The sequence below is a fragment of the Rhincodon typus genome, chromosome 20 (assembly GCF_021869965.1).
Source record: "Rhincodon typus isolate 14 chromosome 20, sRhiTyp1.1, whole genome shotgun sequence".
NCBI lineage: Eukaryota > Metazoa > Chordata > Chondrichthyes > Orectolobiformes > Rhincodontidae > Rhincodon > Rhincodon typus.
The window spans coordinates 16224499-16249226 of NC_063351.1; the positions used below are offsets into that span (position 1 = coordinate 16224499).

The window sequence follows — 24728 nt, forward strand, 5'->3', positions numbered from 1 at the left end:
GGCCTCCCCCTCTCTCCCTATTTATTTCAGAACCCCCTTCCCCTCCCCCATTTCTGTAGAAGGGTCTAGGCCTGAAACGTCAGCTTTCCTGCTCCTATGATGCTGCTTGGCCTGCTGTGTTCATCCAGCTCTACACCTTGTTATCTCAGATTCTCCAGCATCTGCAGTTCCTACTATTTCTGATACAGTAAGAAGATATAATCACTCTTAATCCTGAGTTTTTCTGACCTTGCAACCTTACGTTTATGTATGATATTTGAGCTTATATTGATACAATGGGCAATATTAATTAGATTTTAAGAATGTACAAACAACTACTGACCCATTAGCCACTAACTAGTGCATGTTAAGCTCCTCTTTTACTCCACATACAGTATCACAATGCATTATTGACTTTTGTGGGAAAACTCAGAACCAATAACAAGGCTTCGGTTTGTCCTTTTCCCATCTACGCCATGCTCAAAACCTATTCCATTTTTAGCTTTTTGCCTCGTCTGATAAAAGGTGATAAAACTGAAATGTTGACTCTGTACCTTTTTCACAATTGCTGCCAAATCTGTTGAGTATTTCTGGCATATTCTGAATTTATAAAGGTTCACAAACTGATTTGAGTATTTTGAGGTTGTGACTAAGTGGACAGGGGACGGAATGATCATGAATGTTACTTACATGTTGTTCCAGAAGACAATAGATAAGTTCCTTCTAGTAGACTGTAAATTAGAATTGAAGTTTTGTGGGGTAAGTCAAAGACCAGGTTAAGAAAGCAACTGAGTGCCTGAAGACAAGAAAGAATAATTGGCAGAAACAGATATGGTAATTGTCAGGATGTAATTAGACTGTCCCTCAATGATCTCTGTTGTGGCCTCAGCTATTCTCTGTATTTGTCAATGATTAAGTATTGGGATAGGAAAACAACTAATCCAAATTTGCTTTAGCACAAAGATAGAGACCATTTCCAATGCTATCTCTTCTTTATGAGTTGATGCAAAGGTGCCAGGATGGAGGCCAGGTTATTTTTGAACTTTCCATAATAATTCACCAGCCCAGGGAAGGACCTAAGCTCCGATACAGACATGGGAGCTGGGGCACCTTTGAAAGCACATGCAATGTGCCTCAATGACTATTGCCCAGTGGCTCTGAACATCACAATCATGAAATGCTTTGAGAGGCTGGTCATAGCCCACATCAACTCGATCGCCCCAGCCTGCCTCGAGCCCCTGCAATTTGCCTACCTAAGTACAGGTTCACAGCGGACACCATTTCCCTCGACCTGCACTCATCCCTGGAACATCTGGACAACAAGGACACCTATGTCAGACTCCTGCTCATCGACTACAGTTCCATCTTCAACACCATAATTCCCTCCAGACCGATCTCAAAACTTCAAGACCTAGATCAAAGCTCAACCCTCTGCAACTAGAACGTCAGCTTCCTGACCCATAGACTGCATTCAGTACAGATAAACAACTGCACCTCCTCTACGATAGTGCTCAACACTGGAGCCCCTAAGGATGCGTTCTCAGTCGCCACTGTACTCCCTGTATACCCACAACTGTGAAGCCAAATTCCAAATGAATGCCGTCTACAAGTTTGCTGACGACACCACCGTGGTAGGACAGATATCAAACAACGATGAGTCGGAATATAGAAACGACATAGAGAGCTTGGTGTCATGGTGCAATAATAACAATCTCTCTCTTACTGACGGCAAAACAAAAGAACTGATCATTGACTTCTGAAAGAAGGGAGGAGAACACACCTCCAAACATCAATGGAGCGGAGTTTGAGAGGGTTAAGAGTGTTAAGTTCCTAAGAGTGATGATAACTGACAACCTGTCCTGGACTTGCCACGTAGATGCAACAGACAAGAGGCACAACAATGCCTCTTCTTTCTCAGGCGGCTTAGGAAATTCAGCATGTCCATAAGGACCCTCACCAACTTTTACAGATGCACCACAAAAAGTATACTATCTGGTTATATAACTGCCTAGTACAGCAACTGGTCTGCCTCGGTTGGGCGGCATGGTGGCTCTGTGGTTAGCACTGCTGCCCCACAGCACCAGAGACCCGTGTTCAATTCTACCCTCGGGTGACTATTTGTGTGGAGTTTGCACATTCTCCCTGTGTCTGTGTGGGTTTCCTCTGGGTGCTCTGATTTCGTCTTACAGTCCAAAGATGTGCTGGCTAGGTGGATTGGCCATGCTAAATTGCCCGTAGTGTTCAGGGTCTGGGTGGGATGCTTTAAGGGTCGGTGTGGACTTGTTGGGCCGAAGGGCCTGTTTCCACACTGTGGGGATTCTATGATTGTCCTCACTTTATCTCCCAACTGGTGTAACCTGGTCTTGTCAATCTGTAGCCCACTAGGTCACTTGGTGCTTAGAGCACACATTTTTCCCTTCTAAGGTGTACGCCTGCCTGGGAGAAATGTCTAAGGACTATGTCCTTATTTGTCTTCCCTGTTATTAGCACGTCATTGAGATAAATGGCTACCTAGTGTACACCTTGTAAAATGTTCTCCATCATTTGTAAAAAATTGCATAGACTGACGAAACCCCAAATGGCAGTCTTGTATAATGGTACAAACCCTTATTGGTATTAATTGTAGCATACTTCTGGGAGTCTCCATCTAATCACAATTGCAAGTATGCATGGCTCAAGTCAAACATTGTGAAGGACAGACCCATCCCAGCTTTGTGCATAAATCCTCTATGCGAGGGCTAGAGTATTTATCCAGCTGTGAAAAGTAGTTTACCTTTTGTTTAAAGTCCCAACAAAGGTGAACCAACTTGTTGGGTTTCAAATCGGTACAATTGGCGCTACCCATTCCGCAAACTAAAATAGTTTGACGATTCCTTCATTTTCCACCCTTCTGATTTCTGCCTCAACTTTTGCAGCAGGGCAAGTGGCACTGGGTGGACCTTGCAGAATTGTGGAATTGCTTCCTGGACAACATGGAAGGTAGCCTTGGTTCCTTTGATAGTCTCTAGAGCTGCTGAAAAACCTCCATATATTTAATTAGGACTTCGCACAGGTAGCCATTTTCTAATTGAAAAATGTTGAGCCAATCTAGGTGAATCTTTCTCAATGAATTTCACCTCATCAAGCTTGAGCCTGAGCTTTTCACTACAATTAGTGACAATTGAACCAGTTGCTTCTCATAAGAGATTGGAACTGAATATGTACCCTTAATCTGTAAGGGTTCTCTGGTATAGGTTCTCAGTGTAACTGAGGACTTGCACAAACTTACAGGTTTCAGACCAGAGCGAATTTTGATAAAGACTGGTTCTACAATCACTGAAACGGCTGTGCTGGTATTGACCTCCATTAGAACCAGGCGACCATTTAACTGGATGTTTATTTTGGTTGGTTCTGATTTGAATGTTGCTCAGCAATCTAACTGTTTCAACCCAGATGTAGCTGGACTTTCCAGGGTGTGCACTGACCTAGATACTGGCCGATGAGTTCTCTTACTCCATTTAGGTCTAATGGGGGTCTTGCTGTCTCAACTCAGCATACCAGCAGCAACTACAATGGCTTGCCAGCCTGGATCCTGAAGAAAATGTTGACCTTTTGGCTGAGGCTTGGTTTTGTTTTGGGGTCTTGCTGTGGGCTGACCTAGAGTCTCTCTTTTCAGGATATGTCCTGAGTGATGCTTTGCAATTGCGTTCACTCAAGTGGTCTTCCCCAAGCTCAGTTGGACTGGCAAGGGTGTCCACTTCAATCGGAATGCTCTGTAATCATGCTCCACTTGCCACATTTTCCAATGATAAAGCCAGTTGCAGTGCCTGTTTGAATTCCAGTTGGTCTTCAATTGGTAGGTATTTTTGCATGGTTGCATCATTAATCCCACATACCAAATGGTCTCTTAGCATCTCATTAAGGATTAAACCAAAGTCACAATCCTCTGCTAATCATCTTAACCTAGTCAAAAATCCTGATGCAGATTCCCCTGGTTCTTGAATTGCCAAGTGAAACTGATAGCATTTCAGAATTGCTGAAGGCTTAGGGTCATAATATTCCTAAACTAAATCTATCAACTCTGAAAGGATTTCATATCTGGTGACTTTTAGGCTCCTAATAACTGAAAAATCTGCGGGTCCATGAGTTGTCAGGAGAATTACTCTATTCTGAGGAAGGGTCACTCGACTTGAAATGTTAACTCTGATTTCTGTCCACAGATGGTGCCAGACCTGCTGAGCTTTTCCGATAATTTCTATTTTTGTCTCTGATTGCAGTTCTTTCGGTTTTTATTCGGAATTACTCGTTGCTTTTTGTCTGCCACAATGTCATTTGCCTGGAAAGTACAAAGCATTCTTTCCACATACTGTGGGCCCAGTCTACAATGCCAGGATTGAATGAGTCAAGCTTCTCAAATAAAGGCATGATCCCAGAAATGCTTACCCCAACTCAAAGATGATTGTTGCAAGAGACTTTCTTCAAGACTGTGCTTTCCTGGCATTGCCACTAAAATAACTCTGCAGAGGCCAGTATCCCATCACCATGTCACCCTTTATTTACATGTGGAGTGTCCTTGACACTGATCCAGTTCCGTTAGAACTAGCTCTCAAAGTGAACAGGATGTCTGACACTCCTGTTCTAATCTGTCAGTCAGGATTCCATGATTGAAACAAATTAACAGCCCCAGTCAGGGAACTCATATTCAATGACGACCACCTGGCTGACCTTGTTACAATCACTACACATGCCAAATGCTACCCCTCCCTACTGTTAATGGTAGGGCCTTTGGCAGTGTTGTCGAACAGAGAGAATTAAATGTGCAGGTGTGTGGTTCCTTGAAAGTCACATCAAAGGTAGACAAGGTGGTGAAGAAGCATTTGGCACGCCTGGCTTGAGTACAGGAGTTGGGATATCATGTTATGGCTGCAAAAGACATTGATTGGTAAGCCCATATTTGGATTACTGCTTATAATTCTTGGCACCCTGCTATAGGAAGGATATTATTAAACTAGAGCGGGTGCAAGAAGGTTTACAAGGATGTTACCAAGACTGGAGGGTTTGAGTAATAAGGAGAGATTGGATAGGCTGGGCCTTTTTTCGCTTTATAGAGGTTTAAGGATCATGAGGGGCATAACCAAAGTCTTTTCTCCAGGTTACACGAGTCCAAATCTAGAGGGCATAGGTGAGAGGGAAAAGATTTGAAAGCGACCTGAGGGGTAACTTTTTCACATGGAGGGTGGAATGAGCTGTCAGAGGAAGTATTAGAGGTGAGAACAATTGCAACATTTGAAAGACATTTGAACAGGTATATGGAAAGGAAAAGTTTAGCGGGATATGGGCCAAATGTAGGCAAGTGGGATTAGTTCAGCATGGACGAGTTTGGCCAAAGGGTCTGTTTCTGTGCTGTGTGACTCTATACCTCTTCACCACCCTCCTCCTTAACATCTAACTTCCTTACCAGCTTTTTGACACACTCCTTGTTGTCAGTTTTTGACTACTTATGCACATCTGCAGCACCTGGGACATTTTTCTATTTTGCATGCACCATATAATTGTAAGTTGTTATTGATTTTCCTCCTCAGTTTGGATATGCACTGAAGCTGGATACCTCTGAGTTTACTCACACTCATTCCTGGTCAGAAGAAAATGAACATTTGAGTGCACTGGGATTAATTTGGGTGGAATGTATTTCCAACGTTCCCCACTTACTTTGTGCTTTGATGGGGACTACAGACGAAAATCATTCCTATCGCCTTTAGGATCTAATCCTATGTTATAGAAAAATGATGAAACTTAACTGAATATAGTATAAATTGTTCTATTCTTCTGTACATCATCACCTTGAACTGAATTGTTATTAGTCTTAAATTGGCATCAAGGGTACAATTTAATTTTTCTGGATATAGAATTGATTTTGAGCTCATATCAATGTTATTATTGTTTAGGAAAATAGGGAGAGCGAAATTCAAATTTCTGGTAGTATATCAGAAGAAAAGGCCAAATTTGAGTTGTTTCTAACTGAACATGTAATCGAAAGGATACCTGCTGAATATCAGAATCATCAATTACAGAGAGAAAAGATGAAAAACCTTTTCATTCCTAATACATTACCAGGTACTTCAAAAAGTTTAGAAATGCTCAATATGCCTTTCAGCATCTGTGGATAAATAGAGTTAGAATGAACTGTATTTTCCCCTCCACAGATGCTACCAGACCTGTTGACTATTTCTGGCATCTGCAGCATTTTTCTTCTACGTAAAAAGAATTGTTTGTTGTTTACAGTATTATCATCATGATAGACAGTGGATAGTGTTTTATAACGTTATGCTATTTTACTATGAAAACAACCAGTACTTTGCTTTCATGAAATTGGTGTACTTTGAGAAATTGCAAAGTAGATTAAGTTTGCACTGTATTTTTCAGTTGCTGTAAATAGTAAACTTCCAAGAAACATTGAACCTCGTGTTTTGGAGGAAGAAGGATTTTATGTCAGTAAAAAACCACATGTGTCGGAAAAAAATATCAACAAAATGGAGAATCGCTTTCTTGTGCAAGAACAGGTGACTTCATAAATATATTGTCATGATCTATTTTTGAAAATTGATTATGAAAAAAAATCCTTGAGAAGCTGCCAGATTGAACTGCAGTGAATATCCTTCACAGCAAGGAAAAACTGTTAAACAAATCACTGCTTTAGGTTACTGTTTCACAAGAACTTGTGACTGATTAGGAGAAAAGTGCTGGCAGTGTCTGGGAAAGTGGAATGGATTAAGGCATTCAATTTCTTGAGCCTGTTAAGTGTTCAGTTACATCTGGCTGAATCATGCATTTTTTGGGCTAGGTTTCAGTTGCATAGAGCTTTTATGGAGGGATTTCTGCAATGGTGGTGGAGGTATTGGATACTTATGGATGCCATACCAATCAAGGAGGCTGTTTTGTCTTGAATGGTGTCAAATATCTTGGGTGTTGTTGGAGTTGTACTCATCCAGGCAAGTGAGGAGAATTCCATTACATTCCTGACTTGAGCCTTATAGATGATGGACAGGCTCTGGGGAGTCAGGAGGTTGTTACTTGCCACAGTATTCCTGGCCTCTGACCTGCTCTTCTAGCCACAGTGTTTATGTGGTGAGTCCTGTTGAGTTTTTGGTCAATGGTTACCCCCAAGATGTTAACAGTGGGGGTGACAATGATGGTAGCATCATTGAATGTCATGGGGAAGTGGTTAGATCATCTCCTATTGGAAATGATTTTTGCCTGGCATTTGTGTGGCACAAATGTTTACTTGCCACTTGTCAGCCCAAACCTGGATATTGCCCAGATCTTGTTGTATGTGAATGTGGACTGTTGCTGTATCTGAGTAGTCGAGATTGGTGCTGAACATTGTGCAATCATTCCCACTTCAGGTCAGGTCATTGATGAAGCAGCTGAAGATGGTTGGGTCTAGGACACTGCCCTGAGGGACTCCTCCAGAGATGTCCTGGAGCTGAGATGATTGACCTCCAACAATGCAACCACCTTACAATGTGCCAGATATGACTTCAACCAAGAAAGGGTTTGTCCTGATATCCATTAATTCCAGTTTGCTAGGGGTCCTTGATGCCACACTGGGTTGAATGTGGACTTGATATCAAGGGCTGTCGCTCTTACCTAACCTCTTTTGTCCATGTTTGAAACAAGGTATGACCTCACCGTAATGAGGTCAGGAGCTGAGAGGTGCTGGCAGAACCCAAACTGGGCATCATTGAGCAGGTGCTGCTTGATAGGACCTGACCAGCATGATCAGTAGTGCTGCTGTTGAGCCACTCTTGGTGTATTTTTGTATACCTGTGACAATAAATCTAAATCTAAATGCAAATCCAGATTTCCACCAAGATAAAAAGGTATCTCCAAAGTAATTTATGTTTATTTGATACACTCATTCCTTGTTATCCATTGTTTAGCTATGCGTGGATCTGTGTATTCGTGAGGTTGGTGCCAGACCCCTTTTTTTTCCCTGTTGACTCATCTGGTCCATTCATGTGGTCCTTTGTGGTACATAGGAGAGTTTCTTTAGAGTGCTAAATGTTATGTTATTTCTGTGAAGTCCACACCTCTTTCTTCCACAAATTATGACATGCCCATCTAAATGTAATTTAGATGTCCATCTAAATGTTCTGGAGTGCTCAAAAGCCTATCAACATATTTTAGTTAAGAAGACTATTTGTTAATGTGTTATTTCACAGTAATTGCTGGTGTGTGTCCTACAAAAGCAAAAAGCAAAAAGATTACAAGTTGCTCAAATATAAATATCTATGCAGAGCCTATGTAAAAAAATGGTGCATACAGATAACCAGTATTTTAAAACTGAAGTAACTGGATACAGGTATAGAATGCAACATAATACAATCAATCAATACTTCTAAAAATTCAAAATATCTACAAGGTGACCTTATTAGAAAAGTAACTGTTTCTCCTTTATGGACTTTACGTTAGGTACAAAGCTAAACCAATTTAGGACATAGAACTGTCGGGCTTCAAACTAAGTGGTTTCACTTCAAAGTAGCTTACACTTGATGTTAACCACAAAGGTGTATCTGTTCTACCACTATGTTTATGTTAGCCTGGGGCAAAAGCAATAATAAAACTATAAACTTAACTTTACTTTTGACCAAAAACATATTGCAATTGTCACTTACGACAGAAAGTCTAGCCACAGACAAAGACTCACACTAAGTCTTAATTGACTACAATCAAAAAGAAAATAATGGAAGTAATTTTCCTGCTCCCAAGCAATGTGGGCGTTAATGAGAAAGTTTGTAAAAATGTGTGATATTACACAATGTGGAGCTGGAGGAACACAGCAGGCCAGGCAGCATCAGAGGAGCATGAAAGTCGATGTTTTGGGTTGGGATCCTTCTTCAGAACTTTCTGAAAAAGGGTCCTGACCCGAAAAGTCAACTTTCCTGCTCCTCTGATGCTGCCTGGCCTACTGTGTTCCTCCAGCTCCACACTGTATTATCTCTGACTCTAGCGTCTGCAGTTCTTACTATCTCTAAGTGAAAAATGTGAGAGATGGCCAGCAAGCAATATCTAAATGTTGAGATGAAATTGTCCCATTTTCTAGCCAAATGTTGAATGGTGAGATAGTATTCTTGCCAGTGAATGGCTAGGGGCCTATTTGCATATATTAGCATGCATTAACATCTTGCTATTACCTAATCTTCCTTCATTAATATGCACTCTTTGATTCTCCCACTGACTGGATAGAAACTAGGTAGCGACAATTCTCGGCATGGAAGTCAGAGTTGTTACCTGGTGAGTAGAGCTTGCCACTTGTTCCTTAGGACTTCCACCATGGACAACAGGTACTAATGTCTCAGGGCACAATGCATGGGGATTGGTGCCAGAATCTGATATCCATGGATGCTAGCATCTGAGACATAAAAACCACACCACTGGCAAGGTGGTTCTTCATTTTGGTGCTATATTTTGGAACTCACTGGCACCGTTCATTGCATTGCTGCTGCCAGGCCACTTTGAGCACATGGATAGGCACTCATCTTATGGATTCGCCTGGGGTGCATCTTGGGGCAATTTGCTTGCTCTCTTGGTGCTCATTCATTTTTTGCTTACTCGGATATTCACAACATCCCTGTCTTGCCTTCTGATTCTTTTTCCTTTCAAGCAGATCTCCACAGTCCACACACAGCAGCAACTTCCAAAACCTGAAGTCAATGCTGGGAACAGTGTTGGCATTCCGATATGTGGACCCTCAGAGATGCGGCACAGCTTTATCTTACCTTGAATTTTTTGCTGTGTCCCCTCAGCCAGACCTTAAAGGCTCTCAGTACTGTCTTGTTGTTTAGCGCAGACACAAAGCTAGGCAGCTTGTCAAGGTTGCCAGGGGCCATCAGGGAAGGGTATGGGCATATTGTTGTATGGTGCCATGTTATACATGTGCGAACAGCGCACACTGATGTGCTTCAACCAAATTTCCAAGTCTTAAAGTCTAAGGGAGTAGTCTTCAGCCAAATCCAGGGTGGCTGCCCTCGGTCAGGGGGTCGTGGCACAGCCAAACAAGGGCATCATCTGAACTCAGGGGGCTTGGAAGTGAGTGAACCTTCTGGGCTGGTCAGAATCAGGAATTCAATTTCACTACAGTCTGGGAGTGGATTACAGTTAGTCTTGTATGTCTAATGCATACTGTCAGGAGATTCATGGTAAATCATTTGGGGAACAGCCTACAGAACAACCGGGGTTTGATCACTCATTAGTTGGGGGTGCCCATCCACATAGGTTGGGTGGAGAGAGTGATGCCAATCGTGGGGGTCAGTTCAATGAAATTGAAAAGGGATTATTGGAGATACTGCTGTTTTAGGGAAGTTGGGAATCTTAAATTGGTAGATTAAGGCAGCAAGCTGGGATGCATAGAGGACAAGAATTGTGATGAGGAAAAAATTGACAAAAGAACATAAGAACATAAAAACATAAGAAATAGGAGCAGGAGAAAACCATCTGGCTCCTCCAGCCTGCTCTGCCATTCAATAAGATTGTGCCTGATCTTATTGTGAATTCAGCTCCACTTATCTGCCTGCTTGCCATAACCCTTAATTCCTTTACTGTTCAAAAATCTATCCATCTTTGCCTTAAATACATTCAACGAGTTAGCCTCAACTGCTTCACTGGGCAGGGAATTCTACAGATTCACAACCCTTTGGAAGAAGAAGTTCCTCCTCAACTCAGTCCTGAGTCTGCTCCCCCTCATTGTGAGGCTATGCCCCCTAGTTCTAGTTTCATCTGTCAATGGAAATAGCCTCCCTGGCTTCTATTTAATCTTTCCCTTCATAATTTTAAAGGTGTAAGATGCCCCCCTCACTCTTCTAAATTCCAATAATTGTATTCCCAGTCTACTCAATTACTCCTCATAAGCAAACTCTCTCAACTCCAGAATCAACCCTAGTGAACTTCTTGTGCACCCCCTCCAGCGCCAGTACATTCTTTCTCAAGTAAGGAGATCAAAACTGTACACAGTACTCCAGGTGTGGCTTCAGCAACACCCTGTACAGTTGCAGCATAACCTCACTGTTTTGAAACTCCATCCCTCTAGCAATGAAGGACAATATTCCATTTGCCTTTTAATTACCTGCTGCACCTGCAAACTAACTTTTTGTAATTCATGCATAACGGCACCAGGTCCCTCTGCTTGGCAGCATGCTGCAATTTTTCGCCATTTAAATAATCGTCCATTTTGCTGTTATTCCTACCAAAATGGATGACTTCACATTTACCAACATTGTACTCCATCTGCCAGACCCTTGCCCACCTACTAAACCTATCTATATCCTTCTGTAGTCTTTCAATGTCCATTACACACTTTGCTCTGCCACTCATATTAGTGTCATCTGCAAACTTTGACACTCTACACTTGGTCCCCAATTCCAAATATAAATTGTAAACAATTGCAGCCCCAACACTAATCCCCGAGGCACACTACTAGAAACTGATCAGCAGAAAAATATCTCTACTCTTTGCTTTCTGTGAGTTAACCAATCCTCTATCCATGCTAATAAACTATCTGTAATGGCATGCACCTTTATCTTATACATCAGCCTTTTATGTGGCACCTTGTTGAATGCCTCCTGGAAAGCCAAATACACCACATTCACTGGTTCCCTGTTGTTCATCATGCTCGTGATACCCTCAAAGAATTCCAATAAATAAAACATGACCTTTCATGAACCTATGCTGTGTCTGCTGATGGGACAATTTCTATCCCAATTTCTCGTTATTTCCTTCTTAATGACAGATTCAAGTATTTTTTCCACTACAGAAGTTAAACTAATGGGCCAATGGTTACCCACCTTTTGTCTACCTCCATTTTTAAACAGTGGCATCACATTTGCTATTTTCAAATCTACAAGAACCTCGCTAGTGTCCAGTGAATTTTGGCAAATTACCACGAGTGCATCTGCTATTTCCCCTGCCTTCTCTTTTATTACACTGGGATGCAATCTGGCTTTCAATCTGGCTCCTAAATCCCTAAATACAGTCTTCAGGACCTCATCCTCTTCATACCTATGTTATTGGTACCAACATGTACCATGATCAATGGCTGGTTCCCTTCCCCCCACAAAATGCCCTGCAGCTGTTCAGTAGCCTGAAGGACCGTTGCACCAGAGAGGCAACACACCATCTTGTTGTCACTAGAATGGCTGTAGAAGTACCTTTATGTTCCCCTAACGATTGAACCTCCTATCACTACAGTTCTAACCACTTTTTTCTCCCCGCTCTGTGCAGCTGAGCATCCCACAGTGCTGCGGGTTTTGCCTTGGCTACAATTCCATGAGGCAGTATCACCATTGCCAGAACTCAACACAGAATACCAGTTGGTAATTGGGATTGCCTTGGGGACTCCCGCACTACCTGCCTCACCTTATGCTTGTGTGCAACAGTCACCCATTACCTATTCTCCTACACCCTTTTACACTGTGGGGTGACTACCACTTTGTACATGATATCCACATAACTCTCATTCTCCCAGATGTTACTTGCTGCCCACAGACATTGCTCAAGCTCCATAACCTGGCACTCAAGTTGGAGGTACTGACGGCACCTCCTGCACATGTGTTGTTCATCGATGCAATCAGTAACCAAGAACTCCCACATGTTACAGGTGGAACATATTGCTTGAAGGAGCTGGTCTGCCATCCCTTTAATTATCCCAAAAATTACCCACTAAAACAAAAACCAAATCTAATTCTCACATACACTAACAGTTAACTAGTAAGTATAATAATTTCAACAGGTTATTTGGTTACAGTAAGAAAATTAAAGAGTTATACTGATCCCTTATACAACCAATCACTTACCAGCTTGGCTGTGACGTCACTCTGGGATTTTGTGCACCCTCTCACCAGAAACGCTTTAGGTATGCCTTTCCAGTCATTGCTTGCACTCTTAATTCCAAATGGTGTTATTCCTCACTGGGGTAGTGTACTGAAAATCAAGTCATTCTATTCTTGGAGTTGTCACAAAATTTAAACTTTTTATCAAGTAGGCAAAATTTCCCAATTCACCTGTCTTTTACCTGGCTGACAGAAGGCACAGATCAGCTGTCTGTACTTAACAAGGATTACTATTTATTACAAATATATAGATTTTAGCTGCAGGAAAACAATTACAAACCATCAACATGTAACTCTACTGATAAAAACTCCAACCCCATTACAAACATTCCCCTCCCCCCCACCCCACCAATGCACACTTACAGACAGACACAAATAGACATTGTATTTTGGGTAGAGGGAAAATCTGGGGAAGCAGTTCAATGGCCTGCCCATAGGGTTTGCTGAGATGAGCCTTTTGCAAGTCAGAATTTGCTGTTCACGTGCCTTCTTAATTACCTTACCCATCTGCCCTGCCACCTGGGAGTTGTAGATATGTTCACCAAGGTCCTTCTGATATTTAGTACTTTCCAGATTTCTACCATTTATCATGTAATTCCTTGTTAGCCCTTCCCAAGTGCATTTTTCTGGTTTGAATTCATTTTCCGCTGCTCTGCCCACCTGACCAGTCTGTTGATATCCTCCTGAAGTTCATGACAATCTTCCTCATTAATTAACATCTCACGATTTTTGTGTCATCTTTGAATTCATACCCCTTACATTTGAGTCCAAATCATTAGTGTACACAACAAACAGAGTCCTAGCGCCAAGTCCTGCAGAACCCTATTGGAATCAAGCTTCCACTCCCTGAAACATCCCTATACTATTCCTGTCTGCTTTCTGCATCTCAGCTAATTTTGTATTCAATATGCCACTTTGCCCTGGATTCCACGGACTCTTAATTTTTTGACTAGTTTACTATAAAGAACCTTAACAAAAGCTTTGCTAGAGTTCATATTCCTCATCAAATGCATTACCCTTATCAACACTCCCACTAGCCTCCTCATAATATTTGATAGATTTCGTCAAACACATTCGTCAAACATAACCTTCCTAAGAAGTCCAGGCTGACTATCCCTGATTAATCTTTGTCTTTCTGTCCTTCAGAATCCTTCCTTATAACATCCCATCATAGACAGACTTTTTAAAAATTCATTCATGTGATGTGAGCTTCACTGTTTCAGCCAGCAGTAATTTACACTTCCAGTTGCCTTTGAAAAAGTGGTGGTGATCTGTCTTCTTGAACAAATGCAGCCCATTTGATGCAGGGAGACCTACAATTCCATTAGTGAGAGTGTTCCAGGATGTTTACCATGTGGCAAAAACAGCATAAATATTTTCCAGGTCAGGACATTAAATGACTTGGAGGGATACTTGCAGGTTTTGGTGTTCCCAACTAGCTGCTGCTCTTGTCCTTCTCTACAGTTGTGGTCATCGGTTTGGAAGATGCTGTCTAAAGAACCTATTGAATTTCTGAATTGCATCTTGTACATGGTACTTTCTGCTGCTACTGAGCATTGGGGGTGAAGGAGTGAATGTTTGTGAATGTGGTACCACTCAAGCAGCTGCTGTATCCTGGACGGTGCCAAATGTCTTGAGAGTGTTTTTGGAGCTGCACTTACCCAGACAAGAGGGGAATACTCCATTACATTCCTTGGAGATGGTGGACAGGCTTTGAGGAGTCAGAAGGTGAGTTCCTTGCTGAAGGATTCCTAGCCTCTGACCTGCACTTGTAGCCTCTATATTTCTTTGGCTAGTTCAGTTCATCTTCTGGTCATGATAACCTCCAGGATGTTGATAGTGAGGGATTCAGGGATAAGGATATCTTTGAGCGTGAAGGGGCTATAGTTAGGTTCTGTCTTGTTGGAGATGGTCATTACCTAGCACTTGTGTGGCATGAATGTTACTTGCCACTTGTCTACCTAAATCTTGTTATTGGCTAGGTCTTGCTTCATTTGGGCATGAGTTGCTTCATTATCTGAGAAGTCGCAAATATTGCTGAACATATGCAGTGAACATCCTCATTTCTGATCTGATGATGGAGGGAAGGTCATTGGTGAAGCAGCTGATGGTGAATGGGCCTAGGATAGTACCTTGACAAATTCGTATAATGATGTATCGGAGCTGAGTTGACTGATGCCCAACAACAATAACCATCTACCTGGTATGACACCAACCAAGGTGTCATCGGAGGCCTCACTGATGATGTCAACTAGCATGGTGACGAAACATCCGAACAAAAACAAGCCAGTTCGGTGACCAAGTCAACATCCTTACCCACAACCCGAACTACAGATTTTTGCTAAAACTTTAAACCTCAAATTAGTTATTTAAAAGTCTGCTTAGGAATGATTAGGGACAATTTTAAGCATCTTTGAAAGTTTTAATTTTACCGTGTTGTGAAAGGCTGATTTGGTTTGGCTGTCTGTTTCCACGTCTTAACATTTCATAGTGATGGGATTTGAGTATAGGAGCAAGGGATAACTTGCTGCAATTGTACATTGAGAGATCTTGGTGAGACCATACCTGGAGTCTAGTGTGCAGTTTTGGTCTCCTTACCCTATGAAGAATGTTCTGGCTGTTATGGGACTGCAACGAAGGTCTACCAGATTGGTTCCTGGAATAGCAGAACTGACATACGAAGAGGGATTAGATCAAATGGATAGTTTTCACTGAAGTTTAGAAAAATGAGGCAGGTTAGAAACCTATAAAGTTCTAACATAATTTTACAGGGTAAACACAGGATGCATGTTTCCCATGACTGGGGATTCTGGTACCAGGGATACAGGCTACAAGGGTGGGGCAAAGAAGTGGCAAATGGAGTACAACATGGGAAAGTGCATGATTATGCACTTTGGTGGGAAGAATAGGGGCGTAAACTATTTTCTAAATGGCAAAAGACTTCAGAAATCTAAAGCACAAAGGTACTTAGGAGTCCTACTTCAGGATTCTCTTAAGGCTAGCATGCAGGTTCAGTTGGCAGCTAGGAAAGTAAATACAATGTTAGCATTCATTTCAAGCTGCTAGAATACAAGAGCAGAGATATACTGTAGAGGCTGTATAAGGTTCTGGTCAGACTGCATTTGGAATATTGTAAGCAGTTTTGGCCACCATATATAAGGAAGGATGTGCTGACCTTGGAGGGGGTCTGGAAGGAATTTACAAGAATGATCATGGGGACGAAGGGCTCATCATATGAGGAGTGGTTGAGGACTCTGGGTCTGTACTCGATGGAGTTTAGAAGGATGATGGAGTATCTTATTGAAGCTTTCAAATTACAGAGACACCTGGGTAGAATTGACGTGGAGAAGATGTTTCCACTTGTAGGACTGGGACCCAAGGGCACAACTTCGGAGTGAAGAGATGACCCTTTAGAACTGAAATAAAGAGAAATTTCTTCAGCCAGAGTATGATGAATCTGTGGAACTCATTGCCACAGAAGGCTGTAGAATGGTGAGAAAGCAGGAGCAGGGCAGTGAGTTAGATGATCAGCCACAATCACATTGAATTGTGGAGCTGGCTCAACTGTCAAATGGCCGACTCCTGCTCCTATTTCCTATGCTTTTTATAATGAGTGATAAAGCGTAAGTAGGAATGATGTGTTACCATCTGCAAAATATATCTCACTAAAATCTTCTATCTGTTTATATTTCCTACTTGTACAACTCACTATCCCATTGTTAAATTTAGCATAGTTTTGTGACAACTAAGTCTCATAAATTTTACTACCTATTTATTTATGCCCTTTGACATTTTCACTCATTCTGCAAGCTGGCCATTAATGTCCAACAAATTGTTCAAAGTATTTTTGGAGGTTATTTTTTCATCATTTTAAAATCAATAACTGAAATGAATGTTTAAAATACTACGTATACTTTGATAGAGATTTTACTTAGCACGGTTACAGAAAATTACTCTTCATCATTATGGATTGTACAGAGTAATACTAAAATATTTTGCTTTATATCTGAAATGTTTTGAAAGAGGAAATACTGGTTTGGGGAAGATGGAAATATTATTGCATTAGCAGATCCAATTAAGTTATCCTGGAAGTGTAGACTGCCATCACCAGATGATGTAGAGGATCCTGAAACAAGTCTGAAGACTGTCTATAAGAAGGTATGGGACCATTTCCTTCTCTAGTGTTACTGATGTGATTTTACAAACTGTGAAAGGATAGTTAATAGTACTTTTAAATTGAATTTTAAAAGTAGTATTTACAGAGAGCAGAAACCCTTGTATAAACCAAAATGTGTTATTTGAAGTAATATGGTGAGATTAAGGGAATATTTGTTTGTAATTATTAAAAATATGTTTACTCTATTTTCAAGAAATGCATGTATGGAGCTAGTATGCTTTGAAGTGTACGCCCAAACATGTGCTATGAAGTTATTAATCACAGTTTACATTTATATGTATCTTCTGAAACCACTGTATGATTAAATGTTTACATTTTCATTTTGTGAAGTTATCATATGTTCATATACACAATCAACACATGGAAAATTTACATTCCTGTACATTTATAGTGAGAGTATGAATACTGATTGCCTGGTGCTTTAAGGTGGGACCTATCTTCATATCAATCTGCTTGTAATGTGATCATGCTAGTTATGTGTTCAAGCAGTTTTTTTTGGCAGCAGGATTTTAGCAGTAAGCTTGTAGCTGATTCTAGTCAGTGTCTATTTGGAAATGTGGGATTGTTTCAGGAATATGTAATTAATGTTGGCGTAAGGGCTTAAGAGGAACATGTGTAGTAACAAAATTCAGCAGATCTATGCTGTTACAGTGCCATTGAATAGTTCTGGATCATTGTTCTGCTGATAATTTCTTCCACTGAAGAAACAAAGGCATGGTTTAGGTCTCTACCCATCATTACTTTGTCCCCCACACGTGGGATGAGCACAGGGTAAGTTAATTGTAGAAATTCAGATAAGTTCTCATTTGAGCCATACACGTTAAAAGTAATCATGGATTTTTTTCACTAATAGCCCATTCAGTAATGGAGAGACCATCTTTTTCAAAGATTCCTGCTTCCAGAATAAAGGAAGGTACTGCTTTGTACCTTGGCTTGACTGGCCAGGTAACTGTGAGATACACAAATTCTGGTTTGTGCAATGCTCTTCAGGCCTGGGCATATGTCTAGCTCTGACAACAGTACTACCAATTGACATAAGCTAAGATCTCGTGGACTTTTTGAATACATACACTATCACCATTTTAATTTCTTTCTGCCCAATAAAACTATTCACTAATATGATAACTGCACATTATCATTTTGTGTTCTTATGTTTTTATAGGCCATAGTGAGTGAACTGGCAAAAGATATTGACAGTCATTTTGGGGAGCTTTCTCAAATCTACCAACTGGATATAAATATTGCAAATTTGCATTTTCTTCACCACCCTTTGTTTAGCAAAGAACATGTTTTGGCAGTGAAGCTTATGCAGCTTTTTGACAATTACCGACAAAGGCAAAAGCAAAATGTCAGCCAGCTCCTAGCAGAAAAAGTGAGTGATAATATTATGCAACTAATAAGAGCTATCTAATTTTTTTTGCAGAGTATCATTGAAAATAAGCCTAGGAAGGACTGCAACCTAATATGTTATAATGAAGCAAATGTTCAAAAAAAAAATTACAGTTGTATTTTCGGCTTTGTGATTCTAAGAGGCTGCATTTGCTATTCATATTGCTACATTTTTCTTGCATTGGAACGATAGCAACTCAGTTGGCTCAACAGTGTTCTTGAAAGCTGGTTATTTTCCAAATTAGGCACAAACAACCAGTTTGGATACACCTGAAAGTAATTGATTTACTGAAAATCATTCTGAAAAGTTTATAAGCACTTTTGAGAATGCAAAATTAATTCAGGTACTATGTACATCAATTGTAGAATTGATTGAAGGATCAAGGCACAGAAAGATCCAATCAATGGAAACAATCTTTTGTTGGTGATAGCGTGACTGAAACTAGCTGTATAGCTTTGAAAAGCTACCAACGGTAGGGGGAAATGAGAGCAGGAGCAAAATGTAGAAGATCATTGGGTGTATGAGATTGTCTTCTATCAACAAGAATGTCTCATTACCATTTTACTTACACGTTTCCTGCGCCTATTTTCCATAAGGGGGCATGATTTATTCCTGTAAGACATGATTTCATTTTGCGTATTTAAGGGACAATGCACAGTTGAACTTTGGTAGAGTTCAGAGTTTTGCAGAAGTGAAAATATTTTGAGATGGTGTCAGATGATCAAAGGTGTGTTCTAGTTTAAAGAGGCTTTTTTGAGGTACAGCTAGGTGCAGTAGGGGCCAAGAGGAGTTCCTATTCTCTAGTAATGACAAGAAAAAAGCTGTTGCCTTGAAGAAAGTGGAGCTAGAGATGAGCTGAAGAAATGTAGTGTTTTTTTTAACCTGGATTTACATGACATGACATGACATGATATCACTCCTCGCACCGACATAAATTCCAGCAACTCTCATTGTTCCATTTCAGTGCACTTTCTAACTTCCCCTTTTTCCATTTCCCACTGCTATAGACCTTAATCTATATCAAATTTGATACCATCTTGTGAGGTTGTACTATCAACATATTCTCAAATATTAGCCCGTGTCACTCACCATGCATCTGCTGGTAGTTACCCTCATTACTGCACAACACCAAATACACATGTATCTTACATACATTCAAAGGATTGTTGGATCAACTTTCAGGAGACAATGACATAAAATCAGGGAATGCAAGAGAACTGGCAAGATAAAAGGATTGGGGATGAAGGCAAAGGTAGCCATGGCAAATCCTTCAATTAACATCTGCAAAGCAGAGACCAATGAGACAAGTGGGCTATCATGTATACCAGAGCATTGGGTGGGTGGGGGGGGGCTCGGATTTCCTGCCTCATGATGACATTAAATATCTGCAAATTTGATCTCATACAAGATTAAGTCATGTTAATGATTTTAGCACTGCATGAAATATTTTTATGTTTCCATTTGTGACAAAATGATATCCATCTTTTCTCTAGGGCCATTACAACACACTGTGTCCTTTGCAAATAATGTTTCCTCAGAGGTGCTGATTCCTCTGTGGGTGCACCACCACAGGGCACATACTTACCAGATAAGACAGAAATATCATCACCTTAGTGCATTCTGTTAGTTAAGTGGTTAATTGTAATTCATAAATGCACCTGAGCAGTGATCTCATGAACAGCAGTAAAAAGTCTGCATCAGAGGGCACAGTCCAAGCTCTGCTCAATTGCATAGAAATACTAAACCTGGGATGGGGATAGGGGTATGTGGGGATCAGGTTGTGTATAGCTAGTGGTGTGCAAAGCATGCTGTGGTGCCGGGAGCAATCAATGAAAAGAAAAAGAAATAAGGCTCAGCAGCAAATTTGAGAATTACTGGAAATAGTGTCCTTAATGTCTAGGATCTGTGGATTGGTTTTCACAGGTCTTGGAGAGAATGTCTTCCATTGATAAATGTTTTCTTCTATGGAACTTGAATGAGAGAGAAGCAATCAATTTGTGTACACCCAGGCGACATCTGTAAAAATAATGGATACCTATTTTTCTGCAGTATTAAACATCATGACAGCTAGAATTACTCTGATCTTGCAAAGCATTACTGATCTGTTGTGTAGAAGGAGGATATGTAGGTATCGAATGTACTGCAAATAAACAGGCCTATCAGCCAAACCAGTCATTGTTAAAATTTATGCTTCACTTGAATCTCCTTCTATCTCATCATCTAAATCTTTAATTGTAACCTTCAATTCCCTCTCCCTTATATGATTGTCTGGTTTGTCCTTAAAATGCATCCATAGTTCCCTTTAACCACACCCTGTTGAAGCAAAACTCCCATTCTTTACCCAAAGATTGGTGAGAAGTTACTCCTAAATTTCTTTTTCGGTAGCTTGATAATTGTCTAATAATTATGAACTCAATGTTTTTATTCTTCACAAGAGGAAACATTTTGATTTCACTCTATCAAAATGTTTGAAAATTTTAGAGACTGCTTTTGGGTCTCGCATCAGCTGTTCTCATAAGTAAAGGGATCCAGCCTGTGCATCCTTTCATGGTATTTATTCTTCTGCATTTCTTCTATCATCCTGATATATCTTCCCTCTACTGTCTCCAGTGCCTTTACATCCTTTAAAAACTATAACAATGGGAAACACATACATACTGTACCTATGGTCTAAATGAAATTCAGTATATGTTCAGCATATGTTTCCTTTGATCTTCTGTACATCCTAATGTCCTACTGTTCATCATGTCCTTCCTTACTTTGTTAGTCCTCCCAAAGTGTAACACCTCACACTTTTCCACATTAAATTCTGTTTACCATTGTTCTGCCCATCTGATTATCCCATCGTTTTCGTCCTTGCTATTTACCACACAACCGATTTTCGTGTCGTTTGTGCACAATTTCCTACAGTTATGTCTAGATCATTATGTAGACTGCAAACTACTTTCCGAGCACTGGATCCTGCAGCATACATTGGACATAGGCCTCCTGGCACAAATTAAATCTTTGACCATCACCCTCTGCCTCCTGCTACCAAGCTAATTTTGCATCCAGTATGTCAAATTGCTTTGTAACTCATGAGCACTTATCTACTTAACTAGCCTCCCATGTAACAGCTTTCAAAAGCCTTACTGAAGTCCATGCGGACAATATCAACTGCACTACACTTATCTATATATCTGGTAATCTCTGCAAAAAGCTCAATCAATCCTGTCAGACATGATTTGCCCTGATAAAACCATGCTGATTATACTTGATTAATCCTTGCCTCCTTAATTGGAGATTAATTCTGTGCTTCAAATTAACTTTCCAAAGTTTCCCTATTGCTGATGCCAGGGTGTACGCAGATTGATTGCTTCATTCTGATTCAAGTTCCACAGAAGAAAACATTTTTCAATGGAAGACATCCTCTCAAAGACCTGTGAAAACCAATCCACAGATCCTAGCTTGTAGTTACTGGGGTTACCCCTACCACCCTCCTTGAATAATAGTACCACATTAGTTGTCCTCCAGGGTGAGAGAGGTTTTGAAAATTAATGTTAGAGTCCATGAAATTTCCTGTCACCTCCCAAAGCAGTCTGGCATATATCTCATCTGAGTCAGGTTATTTATCCAATTTTAAGCTAGCTGAAACTGTTAATACTTCCTCGATCTCAATTGTCATTTGCACACCACAGTCCTCCACCATTATTTTCTATACCTACATAATCTTTCCCTATAATGAATTCAGATGTAAAGTACTCAATTACGTCTTCTAGCTTCACACACAGTTTACACCAATTTGGTCTCCAATGGGCCCTACTCTTTCCTTGGTTAGCCCTCTTCCCTTAATGTATTTATAAAATGCTTTTGGATTTTCCTTTATTGTTTTATTTATAGTGGGTTTTTTTGGTGCCTCTTCGCTTTCCTAATTTTTAAAAAAATCATCCCCTGTGTGTTCCATACTACTCTAAAGTTTCTGTTGTTTTGAGCCCGTAGTATCTGGTATAAATTTTCTTCTTTTCTAATCTAATCTAATCATCTATAACATTCAGGGTTCCTTGGACTTGCCAATCCCTCACTTCACCTTTACAGGAACATATTGGCCCACACTCTCACTAATTATTTTTGAATGCTCTGTTGTAGAATTTCCTATAAGTAACTGTTGTAGTCCACTTTGGCCACATCCTATCTTATCATGTTAAAATCAGCCTTCCACCAATTCAGAACCTTTACATCAAGTCCATCTTTATTTTTACCTTAAATCTTACTGAGTTTTGATTATTACCACCAAAATTCTATCCCCATATTTCTACCACTTGCTTCATTTCGTAAATTTATGTCCAATATTGCCCAACCTCTTGGAGGATTTACAACATACTGGCTTAAAAAGCTCTCCTGGATACAATGTAAGAATTCTCCCACTCTTTGTCTACCCAACTGATATTGGGGAATTGAATCCCTCTTATTACCCCATTATTTTTACACAGGTTTAATCAAGGTATTTAAGAGGGAATTAGATTGCTATTTGAAAATCTGAAGATTGTGCAGAGCTTAATGGAGAAGGTGAGAGAGTGGGACTATGTGACTATGTAATTTGCTCCTACAGAGTGCTGGCAAGAAATGGTGGACTGAACGACCTACTTTTGTGCTGTAATAATTATGTGACTGCAAGAGAAATGATTGGACAGAAGTGTTTCCATAACTGCTAAGTCAGCAAATTTAAAACATGGGAAATAAATAAGAAACAGAACAATGTAAAAGCTATCATATTTTAATTTAGAGAAGGTTTTGTTCATGTAACTGTTTTTTCATAGCTTCACACAATAAATAATGCAATCAAAAATGTAGAAAGACACTTGGAGACAAATTCTATAAATCTCAATAGAATCGAAGACTTAAAGAAGCAAATGGGGTATGTATCCTTTCTTTCTCCTACTGATGCTTTCTTAACAAGATTTTATTTCAATTGTTAACTTTTTCTGCTTTTATTATCCTTCATCGGCTACAGATATATTCATAACATTTATGAAGCATGGTCAATATTTCTGAAAATGATCATAATAATCTTTAAATTATTCGGATAATTTATATCAAACTCTAATATATTTGTGAAAACAGACATCTTCAATGTAATATATTAAATTGAATTCTGTGAGGTATTCTGCTTTTTCCTGTGGCTCAGTACCATGTTTTCAACCATATTCATGACTATTTTCATGACCCAGCTATATTGTTTTATGATGGATTGATGGCTGTTACCTGCTTTTCTTGGGTCACCAAGACTTTATGCTGCAATTCCTGTTTCCTACCTTAGTGAAACTATGTGCAGAAGTCATGATGCCAGCATGTGGCAGAAGGATCACTTCTGGATAGAAATGACAGCTGGTGTTGGAGAATTAGAAGGCACAAAAGAAGAATGTTTAGAAGCTTGCATCTATGGCTAATCTTTTAGTTCTAGTTACCTGTTAAATTTATTTTTCAGACTTTATTTATCTACTTTACTTTGAAAAAAAAAGGATTCTGCTTCCTTTAATTTCATAGTCTAATTACACCATCCATGAAAAACTCCTAATTTATTTTAGTTTGGTTATCTTATATTTTTGTCCAGGAGGTGCTGTCTCATTGGAACCTTCATAGTTTTAACAATTCTTGGATACTGTCAGCTTCTATTGTCCTAGTCGTGATTTTCCATCCTCTGCATGTCCATTTGACATGGAGAAAAATGGTATTGCCCTGCAGGTGAGCTACATCAGAGGTCTCACAATTTGCCATGAGGCCGAGTTACAAGACCCACTTATTCCAGAAGTTTGATTTTCTAAATCACTCTTGTGATGTGTGCATTGCAGGTTTGGGCAGCATTTGTGGCCCATCCCTAATTACTCTTGAGAATGTGTACTGAGCTACCTTCTTGAACCACTGCAATCCATGTGCTCTTGATACACCATCAATGCCGTTAGGGACGCAATTCCAGGATTTTGAACAGGTTGAATAGAAAATATCTGTACTCACAGTTTGAAGGCTCTTGTGGTGCAGTGGTAGTGTCCATATCTCTGAACCAGGAGGCCCAAGTCCAAGTCCCACCAGCTCCAGGTGTGTATAATAACATGTCTGAACAGGTTGATTAGAAAATATCTGTACTCAAGTAATTTGGCTCTGATGATACTTGAAAACATACTTAGTTGAGTTGTCAGGCTTTGTCGTTCCAATATAGTGGTGCTGCCCCTATAATCAAGTCCAGATTAGCACACTAAGAACTTTGGTCCCTATTGTTATTCAATTACATAGTTTTAATTTATCTATTTCAAAGAGAGAAAATATGCAGGGACAATTGTGTAAA

The 24728-nt window shown here is 40.1% G+C and overlaps 1 protein-coding gene across 1 annotated transcript in view; it reads left to right on the plus strand.

The window, feature by feature from the left end:
• Positions 1-24728, plus strand: part of LOC109922808 (protein CC2D2B-like) — a 158169-nt gene that overhangs the window by 4252 nt on the left and 129189 nt on the right. Inside the window, exons 3-8 of the mRNA XM_048609173.1 lie at positions 3213-3311; positions 5541-5643; positions 6382-6498; positions 9842-9857; positions 16868-17000; positions 18182-18391. Coding sequence (XP_048465130.1) covers positions 3213-3311; positions 5541-5643; positions 6382-6498; positions 9842-9857; positions 16868-17000; positions 18182-18391 — 678 coding nt within the window. The remainder of the gene's footprint in view (positions 1-3212; positions 3312-5540; positions 5644-6381; positions 6499-9841; positions 9858-16867; positions 17001-18181; positions 18392-24728) is intronic.